This window comes from Talpa occidentalis, unplaced genomic scaffold (assembly GCF_014898055.3).
Source record: "Talpa occidentalis isolate TD23 unplaced genomic scaffold, MPIMG_talOcc4v2.1 talOcc4.14, whole genome shotgun sequence".
Taxonomy (NCBI): domain Eukaryota; kingdom Metazoa; phylum Chordata; class Mammalia; order Eulipotyphla; family Talpidae; genus Talpa; species Talpa occidentalis.
In genome coordinates this window covers 43,908,699-43,925,105 of record NW_023601433.1, presented here as the reverse complement: position 1 = coordinate 43,925,105, position 16,407 = coordinate 43,908,699, and the positions used below count along the sequence as shown (strand labels likewise).

General features: G+C 37.2%; 1 protein-coding gene across 1 annotated transcript in view; it reads left to right on the top strand.

The window, feature by feature from the left end:
• MAP3K21 (mitogen-activated protein kinase kinase kinase 21) overlaps positions 1-16,407 on the top strand; it is a 58,797-nt gene that overhangs the window by 7,366 nt on the left and 35,024 nt on the right. The window contains 1 exon segment of the mRNA XM_037510411.2: positions 10,011-10,191. Coding sequence (XP_037366308.1) covers positions 10,011-10,191 — 181 coding nt within the window.

Genomic DNA, 16,407 nt, shown 5'->3' with positions numbered 1-16,407 from the left:
GGGCACTGCCCAAACTTTATGTTCAGCAACCTTTTTGAGGTAGGTACTTTAATTACCCCATTTTGTAGATGAAGAAATTGAAGCCAGGGATTGATCAAGGGTTGTTTAGCTTGTCAGAAAATTTAATTCAGGGTCTCAAATCCCAGAACATGGCTGTTATCTTCTCCATATATTGTCGCCATTAATATTTCTCAGATGTTTGCTATTAGGACCCTGAAGAACTTTTGTTCATGTGGGTTATAGAGGCTGATTTTTTGCCATATTAGAAATTTGAAATGAAAAAGTTTAAAGATATTTAATAATACAAAAATAACAACAGAACTATTGCATATTAACATGGCCAAATTTAATGGAAAAGAAATCCCGCTTTTCTAAAATATATTTAGCAAAGAGAGTGGAACTGTTTTACACTTGAGAAGCTCACTTAATGTTAGACTATACTGAAGACTTTTGGCTGTTCATATCTGCTGCTTTTAATCACTTGCCACCTTAGACTTGACTAGGGACACCCCACCCCCATACTGAATGAACCTGTAGATTAGATGATCACTTCTGTTGTTAAAGAATGGTGCTGTTGTTCTGAGCTGTTGTTCCCACACCTAAGGGAGCTTTTAAAAAATAAAATTCTTGGTCTCACTTTTGGATATTCTAATTCAGTTGATGTTAGTTGGGAACAAACAATGATTTTTTCCCCCTTAATATGTACTCACTGCCTCTATTCTACCACAGACAATTTTACTAATTTGCTTTCACACAAATCTAACCCTATTGTCCATGGACTTGTCTGAGCTTTAGAGACAACAACATATTTTGTAAAAGGCTTCTGCATGATTCAGATGCAGAGTCAAATTTGGAAACTACTGGTCAAAGGACCAGATTTGTGTGTTTCCTCTCAGGACTTTAGGGGTGGACATGTAAATTCTTCATTAGTTACAGACTGTGTCCCAAATTCAGTTAACTGTGATGATATTGGCTGGGTAAGAGTATGAATAGCTAATTTTGGGCTTGTGACTGGAAAAAAGAATATCTCTAAGTATTTGTCCCTTTGACATTGGGGACAAATAGTGTCATTATGGGGTCTGATATGTGAGCTCTGACACCACTCACCTGTTGTGGACTTGTGAGTCCTCACTTTCTGCATAGAGTGATACGAAGATCAAGTGAGGAAATGTACCTTTAGGGTCAGCACACTTTTCCTACAAAGGTCTAGATAATAAATATTTTTGACTTTGCAGGCCACAGGGTTTCTGTTACAACCATTCAATTCTACTATTGTAGCTAAAACCATCCAAAGACAATATGTAAACAAATGAATGTGTCTGTGACACAGTCTAAATCTAAACTGGGGACTGTATACATTTTTATATATGATAAACACATTACATATTAGAAACTTTGGGTACTGTAAATACTTCCTAATTTTTGTGTTTGTGAACTCATTGCAACTTACATGTTTGCTACAATTTGTAATAATTCAAGAACATCATTGTTAGTCATTCTGCAAAATATAGTGACCTGTATCATGTATTTATTCATCTTGGCTGGGGTGAGGGTCTTTTGAATTTGGCTAGCTTGCTTGATTCAGGCCAGCCAGCAGTATGAGGAAACAGTCGTGAGCTTTGTTCTTTGTAGGAGTGCTGCCATCTGCATGCTTTGGCAGGTCTGCTTGTAACTTGGGTTGATAAGTTGAGGGTCAAGGAGGAGGCATGAAATACTACATTACTATTGTAACTGTTTCATTACCACTGTTCATTATTTGTGCATTTTTTTTAAGCTATTGGAAAAAGAGCACATCACATGCCATTAGGGGAAGTATCCTGATTACAGGTAGGATGTTTGAATGAATATTGGTTTAAGGTGATTTTTAAAGAGCTTCTTTGGCTTCATGTTTTCTGCTAAAATACTAAGGTGATAGCAATATAGAATTAGATTTTTACACAATGAAATGTAGGGGTTTCCTCATTAAAACTGAGTGTTGTACATGTCCATGAAAAGGTTTGTATAGTGACTTTGTTTTTTTTGCATAAAAGCAATGTGAAACTTTTAGCTGACCAACTCTCTATTTTCTAAACAGAAAATTGTCCTCTTGTATTTAGTACGTTAACTCATTCATTCATACAAAAATATTTATTGATTGTATACTATATGCCAGGAACTCTCCTAGATTCTTGTTATTCTTTAGCAGAAACAAATTCCTCTCCTGATGGAAATGAGATTTCAGTGGGCAACACATACATTAAATAGTAAATAATAAAATATGTAGTATGTTAGAAAGTGTAAGTGCCTAGGAGAAAAACCAAAACTAAAGTTGAAAAAGGGAGTGTATAATGCAGGGGTGAACACTTGCATTTAGATAGTATGGCTAAGGAAGGCCTGACAAAAAAGTTGGATTATCAGCAAAACCTGAAGAAATGGGGAGGTAGTCTTGCTGGAGGGAAACACACCTTGTTAGAGGGAACAGAAATTGCATAATCACCGAAGTGGGAGGCCCTTGTGACAAGAGAGGAATGAAAGAGAATTGTAGGGAAAAGGTGTGGGAGGGGGGTTTTATCAAGTCCTTCAGGCCTTATAGGTCTTTGTTGTGATACTGTAGCATTTTTGAACTGAAGCTGGGATGATTTGCATTTGAATGGGATTACAATGGCTGCAGTTTTGAACATAGTGTGAAAGGGAATCAGTGGAGATGAACTTTTGGGAATTATTGGCACATAGATGGCACTTAAAGGCCTGAGTTTATCTGGGGGCTAGGGGATAGAAAAGATCAGAGTCTAAGGACTGAGTCCTGCGGGTCTCCAATAGTTAGGAGGAACCTGGAAAAAGGAGCAGCTGGAACAGGAAAGGAAACACAGGAAGGGGTGTGATGCGGTGCAGGCCAGTAAAGGACCCACCTGAGGGTGTGATCAGTGTATGTTCCTCTCTGGACAGGAAACAGAAATTGCAAATTCTATCCATCTCTATTGATGGATCAACCTTCCAGTAACTGTTGTGTTACAATTATTTTTAAAACAATCCTCAATTCTGAGTATTATTTCAGAGGTGCAGAGGAGAGCTGATTTTCTATAGTTTGTAGCTGACTTCACATGAAAAAGTTTATGATTCATCTTCATACTCATTCCTGAGCTAAGAGTATTCATTTACTCATTGATATAACCAGTATCTAGTGAGCATATAAAAATGCTGGTTGCTGAGCAGTAAAAATAAATAGGTAAGGAAATAAATATGATAAATTAGGTGCAAATTCTATCCTCCAGCAGCTTAAAGTTTAATCAGAGGGATGAGACTATATAACAGGTAAGATAAGGTAGTATTTAAGTGCAATGGGACTATCACAACTTGAGTGTATTAGGAATGCAGAGCACTCCTAGCTTGTTTTAGGAAGGGGGGCACCCACCTGGAGTTATTTAGGGGGTCATTTAATATTAGAACTGGAAGAAAATCATAAAGTTGTTCATTTCTTTCAATTGAAGGAAAAATTGAGATTCTAAAGGCTCATGGGCTTGTACCGTGCAAATCCAGTCCAAACCTAATGCACTTGTGGGAAAGCCGGTGTGGTTTTTGGAGCATGGAAGGGGAACGCATTTTGTACAGCAAGTGCAAGGAGCCACTGAGACAGGGAGATGCAATGTTGAAGTTTTTCGAAGTCAGTTTTGTACACAGAATTGTTAGGACTATAAGGTTCACCTTGTGGAGTATAAGAACTGAAAAAGATCATTTAGCGTGAGATTGAGAAGGAACTTGACTCCATAGACTGACTGGTGTTTTGGGAAAGGAAGACAGTGTGCCAGTGGGGGAATAAATGGAAAGAAATGTTGAAAATTCAATGCTATTTGGTACTTATGAAGTTATTTATTCTCTGTAAATGGATGATTGTTTTTAGAGGTAGAGCAACTTCATTATCTTAGCCTGAGAGGGGGGTGTTTCTTAATGTATTCTCTCACATTGCTGCTTTTCTCTACTTGTTTTCATTCGTATGACTTTTTTGTTAATATATTCCTAGTTAAAGATTAATTGAAACTAACCCATTTGACTAGAATGGAGTTTGGACACAGCAATCCCATAAATGTTGAGAAAATAGAATAGGTACATTGTAATTGCTCTGAAAAAAATATACGTTATATACTGTAATTCTGAAAATACCAATGTGAAACTTCAAAGAAGCCGGAAAAATCAAGTACCTCATGGTTGAATAAGTAGACTAAGTACAAGGTTGTAAAGGCTGATTGTCGAAGAATGGGACTAGCGAGGGTCAAAAATCTTTGCTGAAGTCTCACAAAAGGGGGCTCAAACACTCGTTGCTAGGTTACTAACAAGAATTTACCATTTCTGTGGCCAAAACAGTTTATTTGCCTGGTTTGTACATTATAATTTCTGGTGGTTAGCTAGTGCTCTTAACTCTTCCTGGTGAGTGGCAGGAAACGGAAGTTGGCTGCCAACCTGGTGTCCTTAGGCTGAAACCTGGCCAGGTGCCCAGTTGTTACCTGTCAGGGAGTCTGGCTATTTTTGGTTTCGGTCACTTTGCCCAAAAGATAAGGAATTTCAGGAATTCTGCTGAACACCTCTGAAATAGAATCCAAAACAATAGGCCTTTCATGGAACTATAAACGTTTGACATTCAGATTGTTATTTTAACTTGTTTTCTGTTAGTTCAAAGTGTGGAGGTGTTTGGCTCTTATGGAAACTTTGGACCTGGGAGTGGGGGAGCTAAAACCTGAGCTACAAAGGCTGCTAGTGGTATAGTCTACCATGACATTTATTTAGAAATGCAATTAATTTTTAGTATTTATTTTTTAGTTCTTTTTTTGACTTCTCTTTTCACTTATTTTAGAGCTGCCTTCCCTTGACCTTTGTTTACTTGGGGTCTGGGGAGACAGAATCATCTAAATGCCTATTTTGATCAGTATTTCTTCATGTCTTCCTATTTGATATTTGTAAGAATGAAGATATATTTATATCTATAATGTATGTATCTGTGCCTTGGAAAACAAAGTTTTATAAAACTCGCACACCATTTGGATCGTTAACTTTGAGTCTTCTGGTGTTAAGAGTAACCTATGTTTAAAGTAAAATTAGTGTTAAAAGGGGAAAAACAGCATTTGACTGAAGTAGCTTCTTAATTTCAGCTTTTGCTTTCTTTATGTATAGGGTTTTAAAGATTATATTTTTCTTGAGAGTCATGAGGAATAATAAGTGAGAAATAAATACATCTTTATCTAATGTGGAAAAAAGGAAAGTTAAAAATTATTATTTTGAGCAATGTGCAAAATGAAGTTTCTGCTTGTTCCTCCCCCCACCCCCTCTTTTATAACTAACTAGTATGTCTGTCAGTCACAGAGAGGTTGGGGAGCTAGTCCTGCAGGCAGGATTTGAAGCCTGGCTGTTTACTTGTAGCCATATGATCTTTGGTAATACTCCAAACTGTAAGCTGGAAATTAAAATTCCCTCTTCAGCGAATAGTAGTAGGATCAAATGAAGCAGAGGGTCAGTAAATGGTAGATAATATCCTTATTAGTAGCACAGGTGATAATTATCATTAATAACTATTACATTAAATATGTGATACATGGGCCTCCCCTGGTGGCGTAGCAGTTGAGCGCTGCAGAGGCTGCCCGCAGCCTCTGCAGCGCCAGTTCGTTCCCCGTCCACTGGCAAGGGTCCCACAAAATAAATAAATAAATAAACAAACAAATAAATAAATATGTGATACACAAGGTGCTATGTTAGATGCTATTAGAGGACACAGTGGAAAGCGGTAGAATAAAGTTACTGAGTTTACATAGCTTGTACATAATTTCGGGCCATATACTTTAGGTAAAGAGATAACTGATGAGACAACATAATATGTGCATAAAATGATTAGGGAGATAAAACAGTCATTATTTTGCAGGGTGCTTTGGAAGCTTTCTTTAGGAAGCTGTATCTAGATCTGAAGAACAGGTAGAGTATGTATGGACAGAAAGAATGAGGCTATTTCAAACAGAAGGCAGTGTCTTACCCTTCTCCACCATTCATTATGTAGTATAACATTGATATTAAGAGTAGGAGAAATGGTTGAATTTTGGCCTCAGTACTTACTGTGTAACTACCTGCATAACCACCATAAACCTGATCTGTGATGCCTGTGAAAGCAGGATAGAGGTCTCATTCATACTGTCACAAATGGCAGTTGTGCCCTCCTTTCTCATGACTGAATAATATTCCATTCTGGTGTGTGTATATGTATCCCATCTTTTTTACCCATGCATCAGTTGATGGTTATTTCTATATCATATCTATTGTGAATATTACTGTGATAATTATGGTAGTGTATGTATCTCTCTGAAATCCTGCTTTCATTTCCTTTGGGTATATACCCAGAGTGGAATTGCTGGATTGTAGGTAGGACTATACTTAATATTTTGAGGAACTTCCATATTACTTACCACAGTGATTGGGCCAATTTACATTCCTACTAGTGACATAAGAGTTCCCTTTTCACTGCATCTTCAGTAGTACCTGTTGTTTCTCGTCTTTTGATGACAGTCACCATAGCACGTGTAAGGTGATACCCTGAACGCTGGGAAGAAAGACAAACACTGTGTGATATTGGTTATATGTGGAATCTAAAATGTTAAACCTGAAAAATTAAAAGGAAGAGTTAAGTGCTGGTTATCAGGTGATGGGGTATGAGGAGGTGAGAATAATGTTGTTTAAGGATATAAGCTACCAATGAGTGGTAAATAAGCTATAGAGATTTAGCATGTACTGTAATGAATATGGACAATAACATTATACTACAATTATGTAACATGATCAATATCACTATAAAGGCAATTATATTACAATATATTAATTGTTAATAACAGTACACCAAAGTAACACATTGTCCATCTTAAACCTACACAGTGTTATATGTCAGTTTTATTCACTACAAATAAATCAGTTTTAAAAAAAAAGAATAGGTCAGGATGGGGTCCTAGCTTTCTGAATCTCAGTTGCAAGATCATTTGGGGAAAAAACATTACAACACAATATTGATTCTTTATTGGTGACTTTTAAGTCCCCATTTAAGTAACTCTCCCATGTTTAAACCTAGTATTGCTTTTTTCCAGTGGCATTAACTCTTGGATTTTTATGGCTCTCTTATGGTGTAAACAGTTGATTAGACAATGACTATGAAAAGCGTATCTGCTGCAAAGTGAAATTTCAAGCCTTGTCAAAAATATAGGATTTCCTGAAAGTAATTTCTGCTAAAAATACATTCAGACCCATTGATAAAGTTTTGTTATGTGTAATCCTTATGAAATGCTTACTATGTTTCAGACACCTTTTAAAATACTTTCCATTATTTATTTCTTCCTCACTACAGCCTTATAAGTACAAACTGCCATAGCTCCTGTGACAGGCACCGGGACAGATGCACAGAGTCCATCCAAATCAAGCAGCCTGCCCTGGCATGCAGACTCTGGTGTCATACTGCTTCTGCCTCTGTCAGCTGATAATCATCCTTAATAAAAACATAAAGGAGAAGAATATACCTGAACAGAGACAGATTTCCAAAGAATAGAGAAAACTTGTGAAAGATTAATAACAGCTTTCAACCAAGCAATTCAATAGTAGTCAGGACCATGGGCTCTGGGGCCAGATTGCTTAAGCTTCATTGCGCCTTAAGCTGCATGTCCTTGCACAAATTACTCAAGAGCAACAACTCAGAGTCTCAGTTTCCTTATTTATAAAGTACAGGTAGTAAATTGTTTCTACCCATAGCACTGTGATGTGGATTATATGACTAAAATGCCTGTAAGTATTTTAATGTGCTCATTGAACATGAATTATATCTACAGCTATTTGCAAAGTCACCCTTTTCATGATCACGTAACAAAAGTCAAACGTGATGGTCTTATGCTCTTCCCCAGTATTTGGATCATTTATTCTTAAAAAGCCTCCCATACTTGTTTAATTTTTATCTAAGAATGAATGTATGGTTGCAGTAACAAAAATGTCATTAAATAAAGGTTGAAATCAACTTGTTTTCATTTTATTTTTCGGTGTAAAACCGGAACATCAATTCTTCTCCCCATATTTACTCTGAAATTTGGATTACAGTCCAAGTGGATTTTCTTTGTCACTTTGTGTTTTTCAATACTAACTAGCCTCTGGTAATGAAGACCTATCTCTTGCAATTTTTGTTAGGATTGAGTGACTAGTGCATGTGAAGTGCAAAGCATGCTGTGACTACTCAATCATTGTTAGTGACTTACTGATTTGTAATATTTCTGTTAAGTGGAGGTGGCATAAGCAGAGTACAACTATAAAAATGTGCATGTTTCATTCATTTCATTTGTAAACATTGAGCACTTCTGAATCAGACCTGAGTTGAGATGCATGAATACAAAGGTGGATCAAATATATTTCTCCCCATCTTCTCCCTCTCCTCACCAATACCACTTCCCACCTCTCTCCCTCCCTCTGTCAACTTTCAACTCACCCCCTCACGTATTCTCTCTCACTCTTTCTTACTCTCACACTTACTTTTTCTCACACTTACTTTTACTTTCTCACACTCACCTATTCTCTCACTCTCATACACACTCACTCGTACAGAGCTAACAAGTCTAGTGGAGGAGTCACAAGTAAAAACTTATGAAGCAAGTGGAATAGAAACATCAAACCCATGTGATCATGAAGGAGGGAATAATTTCCTTTGCTTAAAGGCTTTTGGGATATTATATTGAGAAGATAATTTGGGGGCTGGATGAGAAGTCAAGCCTTGCTTAGGCAGAGGAATTTCACCTGTAGAGGAATGAGGTGTCAGAAGTATAATTTGTGTGCAAATGTAGAGGATATCAATGCCCAGATTTAGGACACTATCCCGTAGTTTTAGGGAACCATGGAGACTTTTGTTTTTAAGCAGATTTATTGAGGTATAACTTCCATATGGTAAGAGTCATCCTCAGAGTGTGTTTGTGTTTGGTTTGATGTTTTTTGACAAATGCATATATCCTGTATCACCATAGCCATCAAGATAAAAAAATGTGCCCCAGAAGTTCTCTTGTAGTGATTTTCCCTCTGCCCCTGGCAACAACTGAACTGATTTCTGGGTCTTTTCCAGAATGTCATAGGGAATCATAGCATGTAACCTGTGCTGGCTAACTTTTTTCACAAATCATCATGATTTTGAGATGCATGTAGTTGTTACAAATATACAGCAGCTTGTTTATGGAAGCTTTAAGAAATGAAGAAATTTTGCCAAGTCCCTTCAGGAAGATGAGTCTGCTAGTGCTGGTGTGGATTATAGGGTGCCAAGGGGAGTGGCAACCTCCAGTCCATTTAATAGGATTGTTACTCAGATGTGAGGTGGAAGGCCAAAAGTAATTTAGTAGTAGGGGAAATGGATAAGAGGGGATTTGCAGGGCCTTCAGATGAAGGAAAACAATGGACTACAGTTGGAATGCAGGGTTTTAAGGAAGAAGTGAGGAGATAAAACAAACAGTAGGATTAAACCATTCTCTTTTTAGGGAGTGCTTTAATAAAGTTGTCATCTCTTATGAAATGTATTTATTAGTTAAAGGATTTATAAGCCTTTTTGTAAGTAAATATTAGTTTGATAATGATTTACGGTAATATTCTCTAATCATTCATTAGTAAAGACTACATTTAGACCAGGATCTAATTTCTTGGAAGAAAGTAATATATATGTTTTCCCTGTCAAGTAAACTTTCACAGACTTCTGATTTCATCTGTGATATCTCTGTAAATGTTTCTCGTTTCTAGAAATCATTTACTTTCTCGTAAAGGGAAACATTCATAAAGCCAGCTTTATTGTGTGTGCTTTTTTTTTTTAACCTCTGACTTTGGACACAAATGACCCACTAATGGTTACAATAGGTGAGATGTAAGATAAAATGCTAAGATGCAAATTGATCCTCACTTAGTCTGGGAACTGCAATGAAGATTGTGTTTTAAATGTCAAACAAAAATTGTAACTGAAAAATCATAAGAACGTGAAAACTGAACCTGTGATTTTTCTCTAGTTTTGCTCCTTGAGAAGATAGAACATGACGACATCTGCAATAAAACCTTGAAGATCACAGATTTTGGGCTAGCACGAGAGTGGCACAGGACCACCAAGATGAGTGCTGCAGGCACGTATGCCTGGATGGCCCCAGAAGTCATCAAATGCTCCTTGTTTTCTAAGGGAAGTGACATCTGGAGGTAAGTTCCAGGTGTTTGCACACATCTGCAGAAGCTGCTTGTTATGCTTCATTTAAATGAGTCCCAGAGTATTCAGAAATTAAGAGCAAAAAGGGTAGGATAGGCCTTTTTTTTTTTAAAGATTTATTTATTTATGCATACAAGAGCTGGGGTGCAGGCTAGAGATGTGGGGGGTGAGAGGATTCACCAGAGACAGAATGGGGAGCAGAACAAGCAGACTGACTGAAAGACACTGCTGAGGGAAGCAGTGGGCGAGTCAGGAGAGGTCTGCTGCACCATGTGGGTAGCTGCCTGGCCGGCCGGGATCAAACTCATACTGCAGAGCTTGTGCCACCTGGGAGGTCTTGGACAGGCCTTTTGGAAGAGGGTTTTATGGTTTTGAAAAAGGAAGTTTAATCACAACAGAACAGGTAACTTGAGGTTTTTATTGTCATATGACTTTGTCAGTTGATTGGAGAGCCCTCCTTTGTCTCAGCTTTGATTAAAACTGGGGTTAATTTGAGTTAATGATGATACCAAGATTCTGTAAGGCCTATCAGTAAGTAAAAGTAAGTTTTTTGCATGAAACAATATTTGGATTCTTCATGATTCACAGAATATTAGCATAGAAAGGAGGAGTTTGAGGGGGAAAAATTGGACCAGCCTCTTTATATTATAGATTGCATCATCTAAAGATTAAAGCTTCTGGCTTGAGGATGGAGATTTGGATTCAAATGTGTTCTCAGGTTAGCTGGATTTTCCATTTGGTTGTGTCTTAAGGGATGAAGATACTATCAGTAACAGAACAACAAGGAAAAATCACTGTAATAGTTTCAGTGCACCAGGAGTTTACTTGCCTTTATTTAATTCTCAGAAAGTTCTGGGTGGCTAGTATTGAAATTGCAGGTTTTTTTCAGTGATCATCTTTAACAGCTGTACTAACATATAATCACATATCATACATTCACCCATTTAAACTGTAGAATTTCAGTGGCTTTTTGTATATTAATAGAGGTATAAATCTCTATTACCATAGTCAATTTAGAACATTTTATAATTCAAATAAACCCTACATGCCTTCACCATCACCCCCAACATCCTATTCCTCCCAGCCCAAGATAACCACTAATTTATGTTTTATATATTTTAATTTGTTTATTCTGGACATTTTATATAAAAAGAATCACACAATATATGATCCTTTGTTTCTTTTTAAAATTGGCATAATTTTTTCAAGGTTCATGTTATAGAATATGTCAGAATTTCATTCTTATTTATTATCCAATAATATCCCTTTGGATAGATATTCCACATTTTGTTCATCTGTTCATCAGCTGATAGGCATTTAGGTTGTCTCCACTTGGACTATTCTGAATAACACTGCTGAGAACATTTGTGAACAAGTTTTTGTAGGGACATATGTTTTCAGTTCTCTTAGTAGGTCCCTAGGAGTGAAACTGCTGGGCCACGGGGTAATGATGTGATTAATCATTTAAGGAACTGCCAGACTTTTTCCAAAACAGTGGCACTAGTTTTCATTCCCACCAGCAGTATATAAAGGTTCCAGTTTCTTCACATCCTTGCCAACACTTGTAAGCTGACATTTTGGCTATAGCCATTTTATAGTTAGTAGTGGTTTCTCACAATATGGTTCAAATTCCATTTTTTTTAACTAGGAGACAAATAGGGCATCAGAAGTTATTCTCTTAAATTCACACATAAAGTTATTGGCAGAGCCTATTAGTATACATTCAAAATAATTTATTTAAAGGTATGTATTCAACATATAATTTAATAGTTCTTATGACTTTCAAAAAATTTATCAACCGTGTTAAAGGTTCTGTAATGTCTTAGAGTCATTTTGAAAAACACAAATGCTTGAGCCTCACCCCTTACTTAGTGAATTAAACTCTGTTGGTGGAAGCTGAGCATGTGGGTCCTTATAAAACATTATATGCATTTTCTTGGAAGGGATTATGCTTTGTGAAGTAAGTCAGAAGGAACAAGAAAAATTTGGTTTCACTATAGAAGGAATATTGGGAAAGTGAACAAAGGGTCAGGGAAAAAAGACAAAACTTGCAGGCAAACTATAGATCTGAGGAATACCATAGGGGACGGGGAGGGAGAGGGATCAAAACAGGGCCAGGAAGAGCACAAGGGCCTATGGTGATGGTTCACAGGTGAATTGGTGGTGGGAGATATATGGAGACTACACTTGAGGGAGAAATGAAATATTGTACAAAAACGAATAATAATGTAAGAAAATAAAAAAGTTTAATTAAATTTAAAAAATTAACTGTGTTTTCTTGATTTAATTACAGTAATTTTCTAACCATGTGATAATACCAAAATACTTAAGTTAAATTGGTGATTCTTATATGAAATTACACTTCCATATTTTTAAGAAATTGTACTAAAACAAAATACATCATAAATCAAATTTACATTCAAAGTAATATTACTTAAGACTATGACCATCTTGTTTTGTTTGCTTATTTTATAAGCTATATAATTACAAGCTATATCAATTTGTATCATCCATATAAATGTTTCATAGCAACCTCATCTATTGTCAACATAGATTCGAATCAGGAAGTAAGCAAAAAATTTCTGAAACCAGTCATATGCCTCTAGTCCATATGTCTCTAGTCTTTCAAAATTAATTCTCAGTTTTAAAAGCTTATCTGATCTTGAGGAAAAGTAGATAATTAGAAGAGAGGAGAGCAATGCTAATGTGATAATAGTAGAAGTTGGCATCTGATATGGAAACAACCCAAATGCCCAAAAATAGATGACTGGATCAAGAAGATGTGGTACATATACACCATGGAATATTACTCAGCAATCAAAAAAGATAAACACATGCAGTTTGCAGCAACATGGGTGGAGCTAGAAGGGATCATGCTCAGCGAAATAAGTCAGAAAGAAAAAGAAAAATACAGGATGGTCTCACTCACAGCAGGAATTTAGAAAACCTAAATAAGGGACCAGGAAAAAGACAAATTAATACAAAGTAAAAATCAAAATCAACAAGCAACTATAAACCACAGACACACTACAGGGGCAAGGGATGGGGCGGGGCAGCGATTAGGGTCAAAATAAGGGGGGTTGCAATTGTATGGGGAGTATAACCAAAATGAAAATGCATGCATTGTGCAAAAATGAAAAATGATGTAAGAATTATATAAAATATTAAAAAAAAAGGGGGGCCTCCCCGGTGGTGCAGTGGTTGAGCGCTGGGTTGCGAAGCTACCTACAGCCTCTGCAGAGCCAGTTCAATCCCCGGCTGCTCCCCGGCCACCGGAGGAGGGTCCCACATGGCGTGCAGACCTCTCCTGCCGCCCACTGCTCCCCTCAGCAGTGTACTTCAGTCCTTCTGCCTGCTCTGCTTCCCGCTCTGGCTCTGGTGAATTCTCTCACCCTCCCGCGCTTCTGACTGTATCCAGTGCTTGTATAAATTAAATAAATAAACAAACAAATAAATAAATAAAAGATTATTATAAAAAAAAATTGGCAGCTGAAAGTAGGTGACAGGAAGAAAAAAGCATGAAATACTATGAAGAGGACTAGAAACTACTGACCCTTAGGAGCCCTCTAGTTGTGGGGCCAAATATCCCCACACAGCTAGACAACGTATGAGTAGATTAAAGCCCTAGAGCCACTGGGTGTCAGGGTGTGTGAGAGTGGGCAAGGCCATTGCTCTGAACCACATGGCCTCTGCTTTAGACTGTCTTCCTCTGATGCCATAAATAATTTTACTGGGGCCTCCTGGGTGGTGCAGGCAGTTGAGCACAGCGCTGTGAGGTTGTCCACAGCCTCTGCAGTGCGGGTTTGATCCTGGCCTGCTGGAGAGATACCCACATGGCTCAGCAGACCTCTCCTGACTTGCCCGCTGCTCCCCTTAGCAGTGTATTTCAGTCTTCCTGTTCTGTTTCACACTCTGTGTCTGGTGAATGCGCTCACCCTCCCGTACATCTGCCTGTACCCCGGTTCTTGTATAAATAAATAAATCTTAAAAAAATAATTTTATTGAAGTAACATTTTTGTGGATTAGTGTATTTATTACATACTTCCTCCTTAATGTTATTTTACTACGAGGTAACTTAGATAGATGCTATCATTTAATTTTTATACTATCTCTGGTGATTACCTCGGCTTTACAGAGTAGGTAACCAACGCACTGAGAGGGTAAGAAACTTCCTCAGGGTTGTGAAACTGGTAAATTTCCCAAGTCCTTAATCATGAGTCTACTTGAGTCTTCAGGAAAGGGTTTAACTATACCTCCTACCTGGTTTTGGAGAACAGAAGAACATCTGTTCTACTTTAGAAATAATTCCAGTGAGATGGTTGCATTTTTTCACATTGGTTTTCACAAGTTTCACAATGTGAAATAAACCCTCTTCTCTTTGGAAAATCACCTATCCTAAAGTTATTTATTCTCTGAAACTACCAAGAAGCAAAGTTACCTTGTTGTTATTATTTGTTTTAGTTTTGTTACTTGCTAATGAGAATAGTAAGGAGGTTTCTTTGCGTTTAGCCAATTCTTACTTATTTTAAGAATTTTTTGGTACTGTGAGGAGTTGATTTTAATTGATTTTGATATTGAAATTAAGAGGGTAGCTCTGTAGAGGCCTCCCTGGTGGCACAAGGGGTTAAGACTCGACACTCTGAAGCTGTCCACACCCATTCCAGCACCAGTTCGATCCCTGGGATCCCTGGGCAGGGAGGTGACCCACATGGCTCAGTGGACCTCTCCTGTTTCACCTGCTGCTTCCCTCAATGGTGTACTTCAGTCAATCTGCCTGTTCTGCTCCCCTTTCTGTCTCTGGCAAATCCTCTCACCCTCTCACACCTCTGTCCTACACCCCAGCTCTTGTATACATAAATATATGTCTTTAAAAAAAAAAGTGAAGCTCTATAATGAACTATAGTAAAATTTCAAGAAATTAAGCATATCACTTTTGTAAAATATTGTTTTTAACTTAATTGCTAATAGTTATATCATTATGTAATTTCTAAGTACTGCACTCCATATTCCTTTTTAAAATGTAAAAGAGTGCTTTGAGGTGGTGGAGCAGATATCACTATTTTATTGATGAGTTAATTCAGCATCACCTTTAATGGTTTTGGGAGTGGAGACATAGCTAATAATTAGTAATACTTCCAAAGCTCAAGTTCAAGTCTTCTGTTTTTCTACATTCTTTATTTTAAATGTCAGTAGGCATTCATTAATGGAGAGGTCTTCAAATGGAAAGGTATTACATTCAGAAGGATCTGAATCTGGAGTTAGAACTTGCAGCTCTTTGCAAACCCAGTTTTCTTGATGGGAGGCTTTTCCTGTTGTATGGGTCAGTCATGCATTCAAGCCCCCCATCTCTGAAACTCAGAAGATAATCCAGTGGGGCTCAGAAGTTTAAATTATTTTTTTTGTGTTATTCTGGGTTGCTTTTTAACTTTAAGGCATATTTTACTACCTTCTGTCTGTTATCTTTACAGTAATGCTTACATGTTATGAATAAGCATAAGGAATGAGAATTGTTACCACTTTAAACCTTGAACTCTTTAAAACTTACTGATAATGATGTTTTAAAAGATTAGGAAAGTAAATAAGACTGTGTACTAGTTATGTTAATAGAATTTAAAAAGAAAGTAAAGAGGACTGCTCTACATAATGCTTATGTGTTTCAATGTCAAATCAAGTAGAGTTCTCTGGAGTGGTTCTGCTTCTTTATGTATTAACAAAGGATGTTTTGAAGAAGAGAGGGAGAAATCTGCATTGTAGCAGAGAATAAATATATTCTTATTCCTGTACTTCTTTGTATGACCTTGAGGGGTGGGGTACTTAAGACCTGTAGTTTGGATGTGTAGTGAGAGCTAGTCCTTCAGCTTCAGGTTAAAAATGCATTTAGAAGTCCTGCTGTATTCTCATTCAGAGTCTGTGCTACATCTGCTAACTACAGGGAAGATGTGGCAGCTTCAGGATTTCCCTGTTTTTTTTTATTCCATTTCACTTCACTTCTTCCATTATGAAAAAAAGATGTTTTGTCCCATCAGCAGGCATAGGGAGGCTCACAATGATTTCTCCATTACTATTAGCCCTATGGTGGAAATATTAATAACATATTTCCTAAAATATAAAGGGAGAGGAGAAAAGTAAGCAGTGTGGAAAAAAAACTATTTAAAAAGTTAAAATCAACCTGATTGTATCTCTGTTCTGTGGTCTGTAGCCTGAGATCT